General features: G+C 40.5%; 2 protein-coding genes across 2 annotated transcripts in view; both read right to left on the bottom strand.

The window, feature by feature from the left end:
* LOC137502885 (uncharacterized) overlaps positions 1–1,427 on the bottom strand; it is a 41,658-nt gene extending 40,231 nt beyond the window's left edge. The window contains exon 1 of the mRNA XM_068230064.1: positions 1,407–1,427. Coding sequence (XP_068086165.1) covers positions 1,407–1,427 — 21 coding nt within the window. The remainder of the gene's footprint in view (positions 1–1,406) is intronic.
* The window catches only part of LOC136884952 (protein tolkin), a 193,513-nt gene continuing 170,570 nt past the window's right edge, over positions 501–23,443 (bottom strand). The window contains exons 14-18 of the mRNA XM_067157293.2: positions 18,709–18,895; positions 12,874–13,127; positions 10,288–10,501; positions 8,742–8,992; positions 501–6,311 (exon numbers count right to left, since the gene is read on the bottom strand). Coding sequence (XP_067013394.2) covers positions 6,177–6,311; positions 8,742–8,992; positions 10,288–10,501; positions 12,874–13,127; positions 18,709–18,895 — 1,041 coding nt within the window. The 3' untranslated portion in view covers positions 501–6,176. The remainder of the gene's footprint in view (positions 6,312–8,741; positions 8,993–10,287; positions 10,502–12,873; positions 13,128–18,708; positions 18,896–23,443) is intronic.

Raw genomic sequence — 23,443 nt, 5'->3', positions numbered from 1 at the left:
AAGCTGAAATGGTTTGGACACATGAGAATGAGAATGCCAGGAGAGAGAATACCAAAGAGAACATTCATGGATACAGAGACTGGAAAGAGGCCTTGATGGACGGCCTAGAATGAGATGGAGGAGTTCTGTTGCGGACTGTATTGCAAATAGAGAGTCGATAGCCATAAAGTACTAGAAGAGGAATGGTGGAAAGATCAAGTAAGGTGGAGGGCTTTGGTACACTACCCGACCCAGAGAGAATCTTGGAAAGGGAATGGATGAAGAAGACGGTACTATCCCGTAAAATCCAAGACGCCTGACAACCGTGTGTTGAGGCTGCTAATGGTGGACACTTTGAGCTTCTCCTGTAATGTGGCCAGTTTACGCCCTCTAACATTGTAGGACATATGTTCTGAGGGACACTTTTTCTTGTTTTGATCCCAGAAATTATCCGCCCCCCCCCCCGATGTTCAACAAATGAAAGTGGCAGGAACTCTAAATAATGTTTAATAAACATGAGATGTTAAGGAAATCCAGTTTTATTTCAATCTTGTAATATACAGATACATATCTATCTCACAAGTGAAATAAAATAACATGTCTACATACAGTTATAACTAATTTCGATTTTTTTAAAACAGTAAAATCATAGGCATATGACACTTAACCTCATTCTCTACAATAAGAGAGAACTTCTCCAGCTGCTTGGCCATTTCACTGAAAACTATTGCATTTCTTAGCTTACATCAACTATCTAGGATATCCATACCTCATAAATAAAAATCTTTAAATACATCTTTTCTCTTCAAGCTCACGACTCTGTCAAGTAACATCTTTCACAGAAACTAACTTTCTTAACCTAGTTTCACGCAGCTTCGCTCCTACAGTCAGTGTAAATAAATGTGACTTTTGTTGGACTTTGGAACCTGTTTCTATTCCAAACAACTGCGAGAGAATTGTTTCTGAACAAATGAACTCAAAATAATCATAAAGGAAGTACAACTTATGTAGCCAAGGATCATAGGATGTTGAAATTGAGCCAGTAGATTTAGGTTAAGACCAAGAGAATATAGGCTATATTTTTTAATTCCTAATGTAATAAAGATAAATAGAGGAAAAATTGATGTTCTATTAAGAAAACTTTTGGAATTTAACCATATTTTTTTCCAATCTATTGAGATTGCTGTGTATTTTGAATAATTAAACCATGAAGATAATTTTCTATCTCTGGTCTCAGTCTGGAAACTGTAATATATTTCTCAAAACATGTTATCTCCTATTGCAAGGGAACTTTCCCATCTGGGCCATGTTTTTTTCTTGTCTTGCCTCTTCCCAATTGTCTTAGGTTGACACTGGGATGTATTAGATCTAATTTTACGACCAGATGCTCTTCCTGATGCCAATCCTATGTGAAATAATGTACTCACCATTGTATGCTTCTGTGGCATGTTATGTTGTATGTAGATGAAAATGTGTATGAAGACAACCACAACCACAAATACCAATCCCCATGCTGGGGGAATTAACCAAACATGGCTAAAATTGCGGGTCCGGCAGGAATCGGACCCGGATCCCTCCGGATCGAATGTAAATATGCTGATCATTCTGTCCAGAAGCTGGACCCATCTGGCCCATGGTTACAATAAAAAATATACAAGTTAATTTTTGTACAGTAAACAGCTCCTGCAGAGCAATGGTGACTGCTGCCTCTCTCTCTCTCTCTCTCTGCTCGAACATCTACAGAACTGTCATCCATCCTGTGGCGTTGATGGAACAGAGTATTGGCCTTCAACCAAAATTATCAAACACTGTCTGTATGTTATGGAAAAGCAAATGGTTCATTGCACACTGGGAGTCTCCCTTTTGAACCATATTCATAACGACACTCTCAGAAGACAGTTTGACATCGCCCCTATCGATAAAAATATGTGAGAACGACCAGGATTACTTGATTAGAGAACTGGAAAAGGTCCAAAGGAAAGCAGCTCAATTTGCTCCGAGCAATTTCTGACAAAAGAGGAGCATTGCAAATTGTTGCAAAGTTTGGGCTCAGAAGACATGGGATAAAGAAGTTGAGCTGCTCCAGCTGTTTCCAGCTGTCAGTGAAGAGATGGTGTGGTATGACATTGACAGACAAATAAGTTTGAGTTGTCTTCTTAAAAGTAGGAATGATCACAATAATGATGATAAAGTTTGAATTCAAGAGGATGGACTGGGAAAAATATTTGTTTGTGGGAAGAAGAATTGGGAATGAGATGTTTGATAAATTTCCAAATTCTTTGAAATTATTTAAGAGAATTGCCGATTGGCAATATGCCACCTTGGTGACTGCCTTCAATGGAGATCAGTGGTGATGGATTGGACAAGTCTTGAGAGCAGCATCTGTAATGATCCTCAACATATCCTGCCACTGTAAGGTTGAAGGCCAGCGTCCACACGGCAGACCTGAACAAAGATGAGAGGACCCCAGAGGTACAGCCAACAGACGGCCAGAACATAGTGAAATGAAGATCCAATGAGCCGACTCTCCATCTGTGAGACAACGCTAAGTAGATGATGATGAAACAACATGGTAGAAACTGCCTAGCCGAGGTGGTAAAAGGTGTGTTGGGTTCATTTGGAAGGATGTGGGTTCAATCCTCGTCTGGAAGTCGAAATATTTAATAAACAAGATTTCCACTTTTGAAGGTGCAAATGGCTCTGAGGTTCACTCCGTGTACAAAGAAATTGAGTACCAGGTAAAATGGTGGAGCAAAGAAAGCGGGGCATAGGACTTAATAACTCTAACTCATTTAGCACTGACGTTATGGTTAATGGAAGCTTTTCCTTCCACCCCTCCAAAGACCCTCATGGCCTGTACTGTAGTGGATTTTGTTTTGCAAACAGCATAGTAATAGTAATTTATGTCACTCTTTCTAAGTATTTAATTTGTAGTTTAAAAAAAAAAAAGGTAATTTTTACATAGCAATGACAATTCCAATATAAACAATCACTTCAATCCTGAAGACAACTGGTGGAATGAGTGGACATCTTTTATACCACCAGGCATCCTCAAAGTTGAGAAGCCAAGTGTAAAACTTAGTGGCTTCAATCTGCCTAGGTGTGTCTGGAGTAGACTTAACCATATCAGATGCAACTTGGAAACAACCGCTTCTGTTCTTCATAAGTAGGTTTGGAAAGATAGCCCTTGCTGCGACTGTACTATCATTTCACAAACAATGGAACACACAGTGTTGGATTGCCTCCCCTCTGTGCCTTCCCTCAAAGTCTGGAGGATCTGAAGTCAGCTACTTCTGAAGCGGTGGATTGCATCAAGAGTTTAGATGTACAAATCTGATCTTTCAGTTGTGTGAGACTATTTTTGTTGATGTACTTATGGACCAGTATTATTTTCATTTTATGTTATATTGCATCATATGCTAAATAATAATAATAGGAAATTATACATTTTCCAGATTCTTGGTTGCCAGCGTTTTGCCCCAGTGTGCCAGTTTGGGCTCATCAGTTGGTAACTAACACACCTACCAAGTGCATAGTGCTAGTGCATACAGTGGAGGCCACTGAGTAGGCTGCTTGGAGCCACAGGCAGTGCCAATGCACTATGAGAGACTTGATGCCTGCTAGGCCATCAGGCGATACTGGCACTGCCGGTGGCTCCAACTACCCTACCCAGTGGCCTCCACGGTTTGCACTAGCCATGCTTCTTGGTAGGTGTGTTAGTTACCAACTGATGAACCCAAACTGGCACTGGCAACCAAGAATGAGTTAGGTGGAAAATTTATAATTTCCAATAACGGACTAATTATATAAGAATTATGAATTTACTTGTTCACGACAAACACTTCAGGTTCCCTTTGGTAATCTTTATCATAACAATGATAAATACTTTCTCCGGCAGTACAAAATTGGACTACAAACTGAGAGGAGAGTAGAATCCAGGCAGCGGAGATGAAATTCCTAAGTGGTATCGAGGGCAAGACCAGAAAGGATAGAATTAGAAATGAAGAGATAAGGAAAAGAACAGGAATCTTGAAACTTGAAGACAGGATAGAAACAACAAAGCTAAAGTGCTATGGGCATATGATGAGAATGGGAGAAGAGAGAGTGCCAAAAAAATTTTTTTTTCACAAAAGTTAACAGGAAAGAGACCATGAGGAAGACCCTGAAAGAGATGGACAGATACAGTGAGGGAGTGCATAGAGAAGAGGGGACGAAAACCAGAAGATGACGATGACAAAATTGGAATTCGGAGAACAGAAGACTACTTCTGACACAAAATTATAATTGAAAATAGTACAGAAAATTTTCATAATAGTCTTCACAATAAAATTACTTTCTATTGTCTGTCATCAGTACATAATGTGTACTGCAAAACATGTTAATATACTGTATGTGTGGTGGAAGTGTAAGTATGTAATAAATTTGTTTTAAAATGGCAGTGATTTCTGAAATGTTCTTCAAACTATACTTCAGGTTAACAATAACGAATGTGAAATACTTAATTTCAGAAAATTAGGTCGCATATTGTTAATAATTTGCTGATACTTTTTGATCCTCTGACCAGGATCGTCTTCAGAGCAATAACAAAGATTTTAGTCACAACTGTCACTCCATAGTAACCAGACTCAAGACTTTGTTAGAAATATACTTCATTCCAGGGCCTCCAGAGTCAAGGGGAGAGATGTTGACAAGTTAACTACGGAGGGTAGTCACGGTCTACTCACTATATAGTCCTCCCCTTTGTTAAAATTATTCGGCTGTTTAGCAATTTCTATCGCGTCACAAATGATTATAGGTATAAAATGTTTCCTTTTGTAAATTAAAGAAACTGCATTAAAAATGATTTGATTGTCATTATGTATGGCATGTTCTGCCACAGCAGACTTTTCTGGCTGGCATAGACATAAGTGCCTGTGATGTTCTTTAATCCTCGTTGCTACCTTCCTACATGTTTGGCCAAAATAAACCGATCCACAGGAGCAAGGAATCAAATAGCATATTCCAGCACAGTTTCAACCAATAGGATCTTTGACAGATCACAAGCAATTGCCTATGATGATATTAGACTTAAAAATAATCTTGATATTGTGCCTTCTGAGAATATTGCAAATCCTATCTGTGACAGATTGTATGTATGGCAAGAAGGCCAGACTAAAAGGACGAAAATCACATGACAGTCTGTCTTTTGGCTTAGGATATAGCACTTTGTCAATCTGTTTCCTTGAGTAGCCATTGCTCAGGAATGTTTTGGTTAGGAACTCCTCACAAACCTCCCTTGCTGGCTGATAAGGTAAAGGTATGGTGGTTTAAAATTTAAATGAATAGGCAAGTTTTATTAGAACTTATTTGTTGTAGTTAGTGCTTGAGTACCTACTTAATTGTTATTGTTGTAAGTTTTTATACATATTAATAACAAAATAAGCTACATAAATGAATATTACCATGCTACAAAAATTTGCTTTCATAATTTTTTTATTGGAATGGACATGGCCTAGATAGGACTGTGTTCCCTTGTCAGTGAATTCATATTTGTTTTTATGTGTCATCATTATTGTTTGTGATACGTGACTTCAGTAAGTTGTCTGATGTTTCTAACACACTACTATTGTATTAATTAATCTCACATATAGAATTAAAATAGTCAATGTAAACTGAGGTTGAACATATGTTGACAACTGAAATATAAAATTAATATAGAGCCTTTGGTTAATAAGTCCTTGTCAATGGTTCTTTATCCTAACATTTCCTCAACTCCACAACAACTGGGAATTACACATTCCTGGCCAGTTTTGCTAAGTACCTTTAATAAATCAGAATTCTGCTGTTTCAAAAAAGCAGATAGGCTCAAACTGATCTACACTCTTTGATAAACACTCTGTCTTGACTATTATTTACCGCAAAAAATAGACATTAAATTCTGAACATTTTCAGATGCTTGCTGGTCCTTTTCTTCTGAATCTGATGCACCACCGCTATTAAAACACAACCTGATATATTATTCCAGCTCTCCTGGTCAAATGGGAGCACATTCTTTCCTCACCACACAGAACAAAATCAACACAGATAAATGCATTTTCTATTAGCTGCACACATTGTATATATATGCTGTGCCTCGTCAAAGTTCGTTCATCCACCACTTCTGATCATTTAGATTTTAAGGAGGGAATCGCATTTCTCTTCACACTTTAAAATTAAATTTAGATAGACATTTCTGGACTATCCATTGGATCTATGGCAACATATGCGGCGGAGAAACCTTTACTAACGATCGTGTCGTCAGAACGGAAGCGGACGAGTAATGCCTCGTTCATGGATATAATGTCCGTGGGATTCTGAAACAGAGAAAAGAAGATGTTTGGTCAGAAAATAAAAATACACATACAATGCAACCCCAGAGCATAAATAAAGTCATTATAAATGATCAAAAATTAACGTAGTTCTATAATTTCAATATCTTGGAGAAATTATCACACACAACTTAAACGAGAAAGAAACATGGATAACTACAAAGGGAGTTCAATATAAAATGCAACATATTTGTTTTTCTAAAAGCAGGTTGGTTTTGTTGAGGATTCAAATACATCATGTTATTCGTCAATCCTTTTATTACAATACCCTATTTTTCAACATAATCTCCGTTCAATGCTACAGCCTTACGCCATTGTAATTTGAGGGCCTGTATGCCTGCATGGTACCACTCAACTGGTCGATGTTGGAGCCAACGCCGTGCTGCATCAATAATTTCCCCATCATCCACGTAGTCGCGGAGTGCGTCCTTCATTGGGTCAAACAGATGGAAGTAAGAAGACGTGAGATCTGGGCCGTATTGTGAATGCGGAAGAACAGTCCACTGAAGTTTTGTGAACCCTTGTCAGATGCGCAGACATGTGTTAGGTCTTGCGTTGTCATGGAGAAGGCTCACCGTGCATTTGTTCACCGCCAGGTCTCCATAGACATTCTGCTAGCACCTACGAATATCTGTGATGCCCTGGTTTTCCTCTGAAAGGAACTCAATAACTGCTCTGTGTTTGGTATGAACCTTCGTTACAGACGCCATTTTGAAGGCTAGTTATAGCGCTGCCACCCATCGGAAATTAATGAAACTCTTCAAGATGAAGCGGGAGTATTCAAAGATGTCCCAACAAAATTCCAATTGTTTAAAACTGAAATTGGCCGAGAAATAAAATGTGTTGCATTGTATATTGAACGCCCCTCATACAGTATAAATAAATGAAAAAAAGCCCAATTTCCAACTGAATCAATGTATAATAAGAAATGCCTGTCATTAGACACCAAGATCCAACACTATAACATTGTAACTCTATTGGAAGCCAGTTATGCTTGTGAAACCCTGTTCCAAATTAAAAATCAAAGAAGAACTGATCAGCTCCTGAAAACTGAAATAAGAATCATCAGAACTTGCATAAATGAAAAATATGAGGTCGAAGGAGTCTGGAGAATCCTTCCTAATGAAACTGTCTATCTTTTTTTGCTATTGGCTTTTACGTCGCACCGACACAGATAGGTCTTATGGTGACGATGGGATAGGAAAGGCCTAGGAGTTGGAAGGAAGCGGCCGTGGCCTTGATTAAGGTGTGAAAATGGGAAACCATGGAAAACCATCTTCAGGGCTGCCAACAGTGGGATTCGAACCCCCTATCTCCTGGATGCAAGCTCACAGCCATGCGCCCCTAACCGCACGGCTAACTCGCCCGGTTATTGAGAGATTGACCCTGTCACCAACACAATGAAGAAGAACAGAATCTTCTATTTCTTTCACATCTTGCGACTGCCAGAAATAGGATTTTACAACAACTAGTGATGAGAAATCTTGGAAAGAAGGCAGGAAGGCAATAGATTCACAAAATTCAGAAAGATTTCAAAGGAGTTGGTCTCGGGATAGCAGATGCAGAGAACAAAAATAAAATTAACACCCTTCATAAGACTCACAAATTTTCAGCAGAAATGACACACAGGGGGCTATAGCGATTTCAGACGAATTGAGAAAATTACGATCGGAACGAATGAAAAAAAGTACCGGGCAGATCACAAGAACCAAACAGTACAACCTTCAAAGAGAAGTAAACGTGGAATGACTCAAGTGGGCCAATGTGACCAGTTAAGTTAATAATAATAATACCGTAATAATAATGACAACACAAATTAAAAACTTCATATATCTTGATGAGGTGGTTTAGAAGAAAATGTATAATAATAATAATAATAATAATAATAATAATAATAATAATAATAATAATAATAATAATAAGAAGAAGAAGAAGAAGAAGAAGAAGAAGAAGAAGATGGTGGTGGTGGTGGTGGTGATTGTTTTAAGAGGAAGTGCAACTGGGCAACCATCTTCTATATAACACTAATCAGAGAGAAAAAAATGGAAGGGGCCCGACACTTCGAAAAATGAAGGTATCGGCCAAAGGAAGACAAGGGTCACGAAGGGCGTGAAATTGAAAGATTCCCTAGCCCTCCATACGTAATACCGTTGGGGTCGGAAAAGAACAAGAGTTGACCAAGAGAGTTCGGATAGGATAGATGAAAGTGAGGAGCCTGGCACAAGTAAGTGGAAGCAATGCCAGGACTCAGCTAAGGGCCCCATGGTCGCCGACCCACACTCCAAAGTTCAGAGCCCCTGGGTCCCCTTTTAGTCACCTCTTACGACAGGCAGGGGATTCCGTGGGTGATATTCTACCGCCCCCACCCACAGGGGGGGAAGAAGAGGAAGAATAAGAATAAGGTGTACTACTGACCGAGTTTCCACAGAAGCGGCCGTACGAAGGTCCACTGGAGTCCAGTCCAGAGAACACCTCCACAGAGTCGTATCCACACTCCTGCTCGTCCTCTATCTCGAACGTGAGGAAGGTGAGGTGCACATTCTTGCCTGGGTCTGCTTCTATCGCCCAGTCGCAGTCAGCACGATTGTCGTAGTTGTGGTCCCCGTACTTCGAGTGTGAGTAGAGATGTTTTACTCGCTGGGTGGCGTGCAGATGTCCGCCGCAAGCTGTTCGGAGAGAATATCATCACACATTTTTCATCATCGCACCATGCCATATATATTCATTCATTTATTATATGAAGGTACACAGGTTTGAGCCCAATAATGTTCCTTCATGATATATGAGATTTAAATTCTATATACATCAAAACAAAAATAATAATAATAATAACAACAATAATGATAAGAAGAAGGAAAAGAAGAAAACATGTAATAAGAACAGAATTTAAAATTAAAACTATGAATGAAAAGCATAATTATGTAGGCTATAGATTAACCATAGAAAATTACTAAATAATTAGAAAAAGAACAAGAAACTTATTAGTACCCAGCATTCCAGCAAAAAGTAATCAAGTGATTATGATTTAGTAAAAAACTGCCTTTAGTTGCTTATTGAACGATCTAGTGCCAGCGAATAAATCATCTTGAGCTCCAATTGAATTTTAAATTGATAATATTTTAACTAATGGCGAATTACAATGATGAACTCTTCTAGATCTTGGGATGTGAAATAGTATTTGCTGTCGTGATTTTACTTGTGATACATGAAAAGGGATGAAGTAAGTAATTCTTGACAGTCAATTTTTCCTTTTAAAATTTTCCTCAATATTAGTAATGAAATTAATGTTCTCCCGTTTTTCAGAGACGTGAGATTAAACAAATTTCGTAAAAGCTGGGTTGAAATGTCAAATGGACAAAATACATTGAAAGTTTTATAATACAAATATTTTAGAAATATATTTTGTACAGTCTCCAAACCAAACTCCATGGCGTAACAGCCCCGAGGGGCCTTGGCCTACCAAGCGACCACTGCTCAGCCCGAAGGCTTACAGATTATGAGGTGACGTGTGGTCAGCACGACAGATCCTCTTGGCCGTTATCCTTGGCTTTCTAGACTGGGGCCGCTATCTCACCATCAGATAGCTCCTCAATTGTAATCACGTAGGCTGAGTGGACCTTGAACCAGCCCTCCGATGCAGGTAAAAGTCCCTGACCTGGCCAGGAATCGAACCCGGGGCCTCTGGGTAAGAGGCAGGCATGCTACTCCTACACCAATGGGCTGGCTTTTTGTACAGTCTCAATATAACAAATTTGGTCATTATAAATGGGGTCCCAGAGTGCTGATGAATATTCTAATTTGCTTCAAACTAAATGTATATGTAAATAAATAGATGATTTTGTTGAATAATACCGTTAACTCAAAAAAAAAAAATAAAAAAATTAATTGCCCAGTAGAAGACTTTTAAGATTCAGCAGGTCCAATAGATCAGTGCTGAACCTCTAGAATGTATTATGTATACCTGTACTGTGGACGGCAGAAAATCCTTTCCTTTGAACTGAGGCATCTGACTTGAAGACCATGAGCATTTGGTTACCAGAGGCTAGTATCGGATGAGGCAGTTTTGATCCACAGAACCGACCCAGCGTATGCATATCCGAAGAGTCACCGTCGTACAACACGATGTGGTCGTATGCACATTCCTGGTGAGGCTCCATCTCAAACTCGTTGAAGTTCTAGAAGAAAAACACACAAATGTAAAGCTGAAGTCAGTACATGATCATGCACTACTACCATAAGTGGATGCAGTGAATAACGAGCATTCCTCTGTGGAATGTCCACAAAACTATGAGGAAATAAGGATTAATATTTTACTAGTGGACCCATGTTGCTATGCAGCATTTGTTATAAATAGGTCAGATAACTCATTTTGATATGTCTGTTCTAGTCATATTGTTTTGCCTGCCCATTTCAAAGGTTTTATTAACATTTAATAAGAAGCGCGTTATGGTATGCTGCATCCATTCTGACTTCATCATGCCGCCTGTTTTGGTAAAACTTTATCCATATACTCGCCTTTTTTATCCTGCAGTTCTTGATGTAGGCTAAAGTTTGGTACTGTGTTGTAGAAGGTAATGGTATTTAAATCGCAGTTCTACTGTATAGAACGGTTATCTTGTGAGCTCATTGGTTAGTCTCTAAGGAGCGTTTATTTTTCAGGCAGGGAACTTTTTTAAAGATACATGGCGTTCACTCTTTCTTGTGCAGCTAGGGTATCCTTTGATAGGTGTTCCCAGATAATGTCTAAGACGTAATTTCATGGTGAGGTCTGTTTGTACATAGACTTTTTTTTCTCTTAGCAGGATGTAAATTAGTACAAACAGTCTGCCATCTGTTGAATATATTTGGAAGCTGGAAAAGGTTAGAGAATCAAAGAGCATCTAGCAGGGAATAGTATTCTTCCGTGATCAGAAGAAGTGTGTAATCTGTGGCTTGACAGGTAGGAATCAAAGATGGCTGCATGCAAGGATGAAAATCACATACATCAGAATATTAATGCAAGTGTTAGTCGCTTAGCAACCTGCTAAGTACAGAATGTATTGCGGGTTAGGGTAAGCCTTCGCCTCAATTATTGGAGTTACCATTTAATGATTTGATTTTATGATTACTCAAAGTTGGCTGAACTTAGAGACCTATCAATGTCTCATAATTCACCAGCAGGTGATTTCAGAGAGAATAAAACAAAAATTCTACTCAACCGATTTGCCAATGCTGTTGTTAGTAAACTTTTTTAATATATAGATACCAAGTGATTTACCCACAATATTGTCAATGATTTCTTCTTCTCATTTGAGATGTGGTGCTGGAGAAGAATGCTTCGCATTCCTTGGACAGCATCTCGAACCAACGAATCCATCCTCAAGGAGCTGAACATCAGTACCAGGTTATCGGCAAAATGTCAACAGAGGATTCTCCAATTCTTTGGTCATATTATGCGTCGTGGAGAAGGAAGCCTTGAAAAGCACATAATCTTGGGAAACGTGTCTGGAGAGAGGGAGCGTGGGCGAGCACCTATACGCTGGGCAGATGGAATAAAACATGCAACAAAGACATCGTTCAGATAATCTACCCGTATAGCAGAAGACCGTGGAGGATGGAAACAGGTACAAAGAAATATCTTCAGAGATCACGATCCTCAGGACTGAGGGACCAATATAGACAGTGGTCCTTTCGATAAACACTACATAACTAAAGTTACATAGAATTACATTTTCGATCATTTATGTCTTATACATTTTTACCGAACTGGCTAGAATAACAGAGAATTCATGAGTTTTGTTGCGAAGTCCATATCAACGCCAAAGCAAGAGAAAATGGATGAACAGAATTTAATGAAAGTCGGTATGTAAGGTCAGGGAATAAGGCACTACTATCTAGGTTATAAATAATTTTATTCACTCTGGATGAAATGGTAGTTTAAGGGAATGTGCGTAAAATTTCACATTTACTTATCTATGTTATTGGTCTTATCGAAAACTACTACATAACAAAAGTTGTAGAGAATACAATTTCCGATCATGTATGTCCTATACAGGTTTACTGTACCGACTATGATAGTAGAATTGATGAATTTAGACTTTTGTGGCTTAGTCCATATCAACGCCGAGCATTGGTAACTTGGAAATATTGTTTGATCATGTTAACTGGTGACGGTTTTCGTAATGATCGTCTGCAGGTGAAAACCTCATGGTCATCAGTCCATATCGAGTAGGAAAATTGTGCAGATGGTTATAAAAATGAGAAAAAATGGTAAAGGAACTATCATTTGAAGAACAAGACAGGACGGAGCCATGAAAGATGAAAGGACTCCCTTTATATTAGACGCCCTAATATCACAGAGTTGGAATAAAACTAAATGTGAAGGCCTACAATATGGAAAGCTCATAAACCTGATCAACAATAACATTAAATTAACCATTGTTGCGATGTAATTTGTCTCTTCTGCTATCACTCATCTCCAATGGATGGGGAGTTGGATTACTTTGCACATGCTATATGATTGTTCCATTAACGACTACAGCTAGTACAAAATGTAATAGTGCCTCACCAGTTTGATGCGGTGTCCCGGTGTGGTGGTGAAATGCCAGACACATTCCTTGCGGCTGGGATAGTAGTCAGGATAGTTCGGACTAGTGATGAATCCCCAGGGAGCGGTGATGTCATACTTGCAGCCTCCTTCCTTGCAGTCATGTCCATTATCGTGTAACATGAAGCCGTTGTGACAGGAACATGCGTACGAGCCGATCGTGTTGCGGCACTCGTGTTGACAACCGCCGTTGTTTAGAGCACACTCGTCGATGTCTGCAACAAGGAACATAGTCTCCTACGACTACAGAAGTATAACATTATACATTTCATTGTGGCCTTATATAACGAAGAAACTGTGGCATACAATGTGTAATGCTATTTATTTTATTCATGGCCTTCTATAGGATGTTTAAGAAATACATGGTATAATTTCAGGATTCGATCCCTCACATCTAGAGAAGGAAAAAACTGTACGTAAACATAGGTCGGAAAATGCGTACTTTCCGAGATATCAGACTATATCCTGTGTTGTGCTGATGTACTCCGGTTATTACCTTACAAGAGGAGTACAACATGCCCGCCTCCTGCCGTACTGCAGGCTTGTGTTCGTCATCGCATGAAGTTGTACTGTTTGCACGAATTGTACAGTTCTGCTACGAAGTCTTACTTCATCCTTCACAGCAGTTGCGTACACCAAAGAATTTGCATAACGCTACACAAAGAATTCCGACGGGCTTAGATCAGGTGACTGTGGAGGCCAAGAAAGTACGCATCTCCAAATCCATGTTTACAAACACTTTTTTTTACTTCTCTTTATGTGAGGAATCTAACCCTAATATTATGTCGTGTATTTTTGAAACTTCCTGTATAATTAAGATACAATACAGTAGCGTACAATGTGGTAGCGCAATTGATGTATTCATGGTCTGCTATAACTAATGATCTCTGGCGTCCAACGAGGTAACGCTATTTATTTATTAACGACCTTCTATAAATAATGAACCGTCTCGTACATTGTGGTAACGATATTCTTTGGAAATGGATCCTATAACCTCGCTAAGGAACTGTGGAGGTACTAGATACTGAGCGATGTCTAACGGTTTAGACCAGGCAGAAAAGGAGCATCTGTGTTACGAATCGATTGTGAAGTTCATATATCTGACACTTCTCTTTATTTTCTCCATACTATAATGCCAAAACGAATGTTTAATTTAGACAGGAATTGGGGACAGTGTTTAATATAAATCAAGTTTCCATTATGGATTATCTATCCAGCAGGAATCTGCGGCGGTTCAAACAACCAATGTTTCATTGCGAGCAACTGAGGAAGTGACTGACGATAGGTTTTAGTAACAACATTTGCCCCGCCCGCTCTTCCAATTTAACTCCCTGTGACTATATCTCTGGGATTCATTAAAATATAAAGTGTACAGGGCAAATTCACACACCTCCGAGGAACCGAAGACGATCATCCATCAAGAAATAATTCAATTTCCTCTCGAGAATACAGGTGAGAGATAATTTCATTAGTTGGTGTCAGAAATGTTTGGAAAATGAAGGAAAGCCGTTCCAACATCTTCTTGCGTGACACGGATGATTACAATCTTTTAAAGATTATCAGCCAGCGACTCAATGCAGTGAAACAGTGGACGTCTGTGTATAGCAGACTTCTTTTAGATAGCGGGCATTTTTCAATTCTCCGGCAGAAACACATTGTTATATATGGAAGGAAATATTGTTTTTTTATTAGCGGACATTCTCAATAACTGACATAGACACACAAAAAAGTTGGATAAAAGTTTCCGTAGAAACCAATGGCGCAACAGCCCCGAAGGGTCATGGCCTATCACACGACCGTTGCTCATTCCGAAGGCCTGCAGATTACGAGGAGTCGTGTGGTCAGCACGACGAATCCTCTCGGCTCTTATGCTTGGTTTTCTAGATCGGGGCCGCCATCTCACCGTCAAGCATCTCCTCATGTCGGTTCAGTGGACCTCGAACCAACCCTCAGATCCAGGTAAAAATTCTTGATCTGACCGGGAATCGAACCCGGGGCCTCCGGGTAAGAGAAACGAACGTTACCCCTACACCACAGAGCAGGCTATAAGTTTCTGCAGAATGGACATGAATTGCAGTAGAGTTGAGAAATAGAAAATAGAGCTCGATAGCTGCAGTCGCTTAAGTGCGGCCAGTATCCAATATTCGGGAGATAGTGGGTTCGAACCCCACTGTCGGCAGGCCTGAAGATGGTTTTCCGTGGTTTCCCATTTTCACACCAGGCAAATGCTGAGGCTGTACCTTAATTAAGACCACGGCCGCTTCCTTCCCACTCCTAGCCCTTCCCTGTCCCATTGTCGCCACAAGACCTATCTGAAGTAGAATTGAATATTTTCGATTACTGTACACTTCCGTGTATTGTACGTCGCAAAAATTATTTCATGGAGCGAACGGCTGCGCGGTTTGTGTCACGTAGCTGTCAGCTTGCGTTCGAGAGGTAGTGGGTTCGAACCCTCTGAAGATGGTTTTCCGTGGTTTCCCATTTTCACACCAGGCAAATGCTGAGGCTGTACCTTAATTAAGGCCACGGCCGCTTCCTTCCCACTCCTAGCCCTTCCCTGTCCCATTGTCGCCACAAGACCTATCTGAAGTAGAATTGAATATTTTCGATTACTGTACACTCCCGTGTATTGTACGTCGCAAAAATTATTTCATGGAGTGAACGGCTGCGCGGTTTGTGTCACGTAGCTGTCAGCTTGCGTTCGAGAGGTAGTGGGTTCGAATCCTCTGAAGTTGGTTTTCCGTGGTTTCCCTTTTCACACCAGGCAAATGCTGGGGCTGTACCTTAATTAAGGCCACGGTCGCTTCCTTCACACTCCTAGCCAGTAGCGGCGCCAAGAAGCTCGGGACCCCCGAAATAATTGAAAATGGGTCCCTCATTTCCTGATAGGGAAATTTACAAGTTTATTTCGCAGTACAAGGTTGTATATTATTAGTCAATGAACAGCAACGACAATAATAATAATAATAATAATAATAATAATAATAATAATAATAATAATAATAATAATAATAATAATAATAATAATAATAATGAGCTAACGCCATGGCACTACAGCCCTGAAGGGCCTTGGCCTACCAAGCGACTGCTGCTCAGCCCGAAGGCCTGCAGATTACAAGGTGTCGTGTGGTCAGCACGACGAATCCTCTCGGCCTTTATTCTTAGCTTTCTGGACCTGAATAATAATAATTTACACAATTTAGTTTTCAAATCTGAAGGAATTAAATAATACACTTCTGTGGTACGAACACACACACGCACGCACGCACAAGAAATGCATATTCCAATTATAGTAACCAAAACACGCTGACCGTCACAACATTAGGAAATAATCTTGTTCCTAGGACCAAATAATTTACAACTCAGCCGTCAATCGTTAGGTCTGACTGCTGAGAGTTATAACCAGACTCGAGACTTCAGTATTTAGAGTTTAGATAAGGAGAATGTCTTTGTTATCGCATCTTCGCTGACTACTGGCTAATTACTTCAAAAGCCTTGTTGATTGTTGTGAGTGGCAGCAAAGAATGGTTATTACTGGAACAGGTGGGAAACCCACATTCTTTCAGAAATAACTACTTATTGACGAAAGAAGCTCTGCACTACGACGGCCTACATTTGGAATAACCCTCTGTGTTGTGTGCTGTAGCTTTATCAATACGTAAAATCACTCTTCAGCTACTGAATTAAGAAACAGTCATGGGCCCCTCACAAGCCATGGGCCTCCCCTCCCCCCCCCCCCCGCCCAGTGGGGTCTGCGGGGTCCTTATCGCCGCCACAGCTCGTAGCCCTTTCCTGTCCCATCGTCGCCGTAAGACCTATCTGTGTCGGTGCGAAATAAGCAAATTCTAACATATGTTTCAAGATGATGATTCCAGAGTATGATAAATATACTGGAGCATCACTCTTATGAACTGTGTCCTACTAAATTTATTGCAGGGAAAACGGGAATATCCTAGGAAAAATATAGGTAAAATACCGGGAAAACAGATTTCGGGTTATTAGCATATGTTGTGGGCCAGTGTGTTGTGGATTGGAAAAGTTAATAATAATAATAATAATAATAATAATAATAATAATAATAATAATAATAATAATAATAATAATAATAATAATAATAATAATAATAATAATAATAATAATAATATGACCTCACCTACGGTGTGCAGACATTTCAATTTGACGCCATCTGGCTCTCTGCTCGTCAATTTCGCCGTTCTGTTTTACTCTAAGCCCACTAGATGGCAGACCGAGTGAACCGAAACTCTCTTGGGCGTCTATGGCTGAGATTTAATGCTTTTTATCGGATAAACACCAAATGTGTCACCAGAGATCTTTTACATGTCGATATCGTACGACATGGAGTGTCGAATGGACTTGATTCCGCCCTTCAAAAATCCGACTACCTGTACCGGGTTTGAATCCGCTATCTTGGGATCTGCAGGCCGACACTCTACCACTGATCCACAGAGGCAACTATCCGAAAAGTTGATGTACCTCTACTCACTTTCATTCCGTTGGTAGGTCTACGTCCGCCTCTGTGGTGTAGTGGTTAGCGTGATTAGCTGCCACCCCCGGAGGCCCGGGTTCGATTCCCGGCTCTGCCACGAAATTTGAAAAGTGGTACGAGGGCTGGAACGGGGTCCACTCAGCCTCGGGAGGTCAACTGAGTAGAGGTGGGTTCGATTCCCACCTCAGCCATCCTGGAAGTGGTTTTCCGTGGTTTCCCACTTCTCCTCCAGGCGAATGCCTGGATGGTACCTAACATAAGGCCACGGCCGCTTCCTTCCCTCTTCCTTGCCTATCCCTTCCAATCTTCCCATCCCTCCACAAGGCCCCTGTTCAGCATAGCAGGTGAGGCCGCCTGGGCGAGGTACTGGTCATACTCCCCAGTTGTATCCCCCGACCAAGAGTCTGAAGCTCCAGGACACTGCCCTTGAGGCGGTAGAGGTGGGATCCCTCGCTAAGTCCGAGGGAAAAACCGAACCTGGAGGGTAAACAGATGATGATGATGATGATGATGATGATGGTAGGTCTACTATTAAACTTAATTTTATCGATGGAACTACAGCTGTGAGTGTTCATGTGGAAAACGTAAACCCAAATAGGTTTCACTTTTCCCGAATAGCTAACTTCTTAATAACCGACAGTTTGTAAATCCGTAAAATATTTCGCTGTTGAGAAGTTACTGTAATGAAGTTGCAGTCTAGTAAAGCGCGGACTCTCATCATACCGTCCGTGGGTGCAGACTACACGGCCCAAGCAATCCCTGTCGTGCGCACGGGAAACTCATAATGTTCTCGCACTAAATAAATATGCTTATATGAGACTGTCTTTGCTACGGTTTAAAATGAACGTTATCTTTGAATGTTTTAAATTTTGGAGAGTCCACTGTCGGCTGAGCCTGTAAAATACAACCTCAGTTCGTACGTCCAACGGTTTTGGAAGAATGATTATATTTATTTCTGGACCTAACAATCATTTGAATCCCAGAGAACTGTAGACCTAATGTTTTAAAACGCTATCTTATTTAACATATAGGACACAGAAGACTAACTTTAATGTAAAATTTGAAGTTCGTTCGTGAAACGGTTTTAGAAGTATGAGCATTGCGATTTTCAGAGTCCTGGCCATCCATGCACACCTTACATCACAGCCCGCACGGTTGCTAGGTTATACTTCCATCACACATCTTGTGAGGCTAGGTCTAAGTTCCGTAACTCAAATTTTCAGATGATCTCCAGTCATAAGACATATTTATGTCAACAAAATTATAATAAGAAAAGTTTTGAAACTGACCTGTGAAGAAGACAGCGGCGAATCCCGACTTGTGTATGGAGCTGTCCGACATGAAGTGTATCCTCAGGCTGTTGCCCTCTGAGGTGATAAGGTTTGGCACCCGAGAGCCGCAGAAGACGCCGTGTTTACGTAGGATGTCGTCCCCGAGCTTCGAATACACCTCCACACTGTCGTACTCACATTCTTGCTGTAACAAGTAACGGCAGGTCCAGTTAGTGTTACGATAATTCTGCAAGTAAGGAAGTTTAGGAGAAAGTGTGTATGAGCGTATAAGTCAACAGATAGGGTGGACTCGACTTCAGTAATAGGCTACTTTATTTAGGTCCTCCATAGAAACACAGCTTGATTCATTAGTTGCTAATACTTACGGAACTCGTTTGTGAGCGCGTTTTGAGCAATGAGTGATGTATAAACCAGGGTACTAGCCTACACTTAGTTCTCAGAGTTATACCAATTTTAAGTTGTCTGTGAAATACATACGAGAGCTGTAAATAAAGCCGTGGCAACGTAGTCCAGCCACTCGCAGGAGATTGGGCATGCGCAAATAAATAGGATGTGGGAGCGGTCAGGTGGCGCTGTTGTCGATGTGTACAGGGTGTTTGAAAAAGAACTCCCCAGTTTTAATGTGTCCTAGAATCTGTACAAAGTGGCATACACTATTCTAGTTCGTGGTGTGTGATTCATCAACTCTCCAAGTTTGGCTCCCCTGCAGTTGGCAGGCCTGCTTGACCTTGAGACGGCGCCAGTGCTGTTAAAATCTGCAGCGTATTGTCGGCATTGAAGAGACGAGGGCACGAGCATACGAGCCTGAATTAAAGCGTCAATCGAATCAACGGCGCCACCCAGATTCGCCACGTTCACAGAAATGTCAACAGGAACTCATTCCTGGTCCGATCACCGTGCTATAAACTTTGCCACCGAGCTCGATACCTGCAGAAGTGCGGCCAGTATCCAGTATACTTTATAATTGCTTCCAGTAGAAGATGTCTAGGGACCGGGATAAAAGGCCCGTATACCCGGGATAGCGTATTAAACGGGAAGCGTCTTATCAAGGTTTTACTGTAAGATACTGGTAGTGTGCTTATGCTGATTGTGGCATGCGACTACAAGGGTATTATTCTTACGCATGCTGTTCTTGAGGGACAAACCGTCAACACCGAATACTATTGCCGATTCCTGGAGCGACATCTGCGTCCGGCTGTGCGGTGCGAACGGCCACATTTATTGCGAGACGATCGCCCTATCGTGTTGCATGACAACGCACGTTGTCTCAAACAGTGTCAAGCTCTTATTGCAACGGTGGCATTGAGAGGTATTGGAAAACACTCCGTACTGACCAGACATGAGTCCTTGTGTCTTTGACCTGTTTTCGAAGTTCCAGTAACCCGTCCGAGGCTGCCATTTTCCTGACGTGGCATCTATACTCCACGCAGTAGGGAGCTTCGTCGCTGTCATCAACAGGGAACGCCTTGCCAACGGTCCTCAACGGCTTCCCGACATTTGGCAAAAGGTAATAGATTGTGCGGGTGACTACTCTGAAGAAATTTACAACCCTAGTACAAATGTGAGCGCTGAGTAGTAGCCGCGAGATTTAAAGTAAGCAAGGCGATACGAGAGGCAATGGTAACTGCATGCAACAGCGAAACAACGGTTTAGTCTAGCTTGTAGAACCACGATCTGACGAGAAGTCCAGTGTTAGTGTTATGGTTTGGATGAGTCATAGCCTGAGTCACGCCGTGTAAATAAAGGCATAAATAAAATATATAAAAAATGCAACAAAGCGGACGACGGCTTGTGGATACAAACTGATTGTGAATTGTGAAACGTCAGATGGTTGGTACCAGTAAAGAACGCAACACCAGAGCGACATTACAACTGCAACTCTTATTTTCTTGTAACGGTTTCATTCTACAACGATTGTGTTCTCGAAACTGTTCCTTTAAATCTGTCCCTGCTCTACTCTACAGTATTAGTCCATCTGTGTACTCTGTAAACACTGCAGAAATTAAGATACGAGGTCGGAATGTCAACATACGGTACTCTACCTAGTCTTTAACTCCGGTGAAGTTTACAGTTTGTTTTTTCCTTCTTTTTTTTAGGTTGTCGTAATCACAAAGAAGCACGCAAGGGATTCTCTCAGTGGTGTACACTGTTTAATTTACGAATTATATACACACATTAATGAACCGCCATCTTGACAAACACTTGACTGCTACACTAACATGTCGACCAAGTATCAACACACCTAATTACAACAGGAGTTAACGAGACTAACGACTTTCACTAGCAACTCTCACTAACAACTCAACTCCAAATCCCAAGACTGCCTCTTTAAACACTGCCTGGTCAGGATTCTAGAAAAGTATGACATAACATGTTATCTGTACAAATGGATCGAATGTTCGATAAACCTCTAGTGACAAAGTGCGTTGTTCTGGATGTGTGTTGAAGAACATTGTACTGGATATATATATATATACATACCATATTTACAGGTAATAATAAATTATATAGCCTACTATAAATTAGCCTAAATATTCTTACATGAAATAACATACCCTCACATGTTTTGTTACGACCACGATTTATACCAATTAAAGTCCGTACATAACTACGTATATAATATTACTAATAGACGTAAACATATTCATAGTCACACCTCACAAGTAGTAATAATAATAATAATAATAATAATAATAATAATAATAATAATAATAATAATAGAGCTCGATATTTTCATTATTTACGCATGGGTTAGAGAATTGTTTCTAAGTTATACTAGTCCATTACACTTGCATCGAGGTCTGAGGGGGTAAAAATCTTCATTTTTTCTGAACTTTGCTAAAAATTAACCGAAGAATATTCTCTCGAAGAAGGGCGTCGTGAATGGGAACGATGCGAGATATAAAGGGATATGTTATAATTGCTTCCTATAAAAGATGTCTAGGGACCGGGACAAAAGGCCCGTATTACCCGGGATAGCGTAATAAACGGGAAGCGTCTTATCAAGGTTTTACTGTACTACTAGTGTGTGAGGAGTCAGTTCTGAGGGGAAATTTGCTACGGTTGTTCCTCCCGCGAGAACACGGGAGATAGGAAACTACCGTTTGAATGTAGATTACGCCTGCAGATACGTGCTGTACATTTAATTAAAAAGAAAATGAGATCTCCCTCTCTAAGAGATATAAATCCCATTATTTGTTTAATTAAAATTATATTTATTGTTTATAGAGTATATTTTGTACATCATCGAACCAATATATCTGGTACAACCGAAGAGTTGATTGAACACTGGCCTGTACAGTCTTTGAGTCATTGATCATAACTGTGGTTAAAGTGAAGCTCTCCATGACACCCTACCCTGTGCTAACGTCTCCATATCTACGTCTTCTCCACCTGTGCTTGTGGACACTAGAACACATCCACGGTGTTACCTGCTTGCCATGAGAGGCGATTGAAAGAGTAAACCTCAAGAGAGTCTAAACGCGGGATCGCGATCGTGCTGAGTCTGGTGGTGGTGATTATTGTTTTAAGAAGAAGTACAACTGCGTAACTATCTTCTGTCATCGCTAATCAGAGGGTCCGGCTTCATGGCTAAATGGTTAGCGTGCTGACGTTTGGTCACAGGGCTCCCGGGTTCGATTCCCGGTAGAATCGGGAATTTTAACTATCATTGACTAACTTCGCTGCTACGGGGCTGGGTGTAGGTGCCGTCTTCATCAACATTTCATCCTCATTACGACGCGCAGGATTGGAATAACTTACCAAAAGAGATATTCAATAAATTTCCAATTTCTTTGCAGTCATTTAAGAAAAGGCTAGGAAAACAACAGACAGGGAATCTGCGACTGCCCTAAATGCAGATCACATATATTAGAAACTATGTTCTCAACAACTTCGTGGTTATTCGGCCCTTTATGTTTCTTAAGCCAACACCGTTTTCCGTTGGAAGGGTTTTTTTTTATACAGTATACAAATAAAGTTGTCACGTAGACTATTCTTCCCCTTGAAACATCATCAGAACTAAAGAGGAAATCCTGGTGGAGGTCTGTTTTTGATGAAACTATTTCCCTCCCCGTTAAATTTTCTTGTATATCGTGTTGGCGCGCTACGAGCTCGGTGCTGCTAATCTGCTAATGGCGCACTCTAATGCGATAGCCTCGACCCCAGACGCGCTGTTCTCATGTAGATACGGCGCTAAAAGAACATCTTCTCGATTACACGTCAGTTCCATACACACGCGTTACGCACTGGCAGAATATTCGTTTGAAACGTATAACTTTCTTGTTCTAAAGTAATTGGAAAAAAGACTATGTTCAGATACATTATATGCCTTGTAAAAAGGAAACAAAACCACGCAGCTCGCCAGAAATAAGTGCCAGATGTTGGTAGAAAAGATAGTATACTTCAGATTAATAATTATCGGTAATGGCAATAATAATAATAATAATAATAATAATAATAATAATAATAATAATAATAATAATAATAATAATAATATGCGCTCGCTAAGGTAGGCGAAAAAGAGAGAAATATTCTCCACATCATTCTTGACCCAAAGTACAAAAACGGGAACTACATAAGAAAATCCTGACAAGGAATCTACTCTAAAATAGGGAAGATCACGCGCACAATGGGCAAAGTCAGGGCTCGCTTCTGCGGCCACTTACGACGGACGGATGACTCTCAATGGGAAAAAAGAAAACAAAAAATCGCATTTTTAACAATTTCGACT

The sequence above is a fragment of the Anabrus simplex genome, chromosome 13 (genome assembly GCF_040414725.1).
Source record: "Anabrus simplex isolate iqAnaSimp1 chromosome 13, ASM4041472v1, whole genome shotgun sequence".
Lineage (NCBI taxonomy): Eukaryota > Metazoa > Arthropoda > Insecta > Orthoptera > Tettigoniidae > Anabrus > Anabrus simplex.
Note: the sequence above shows the minus strand (reverse complement) of the source record. Positions and strands in the feature narration are given on the sequence as shown.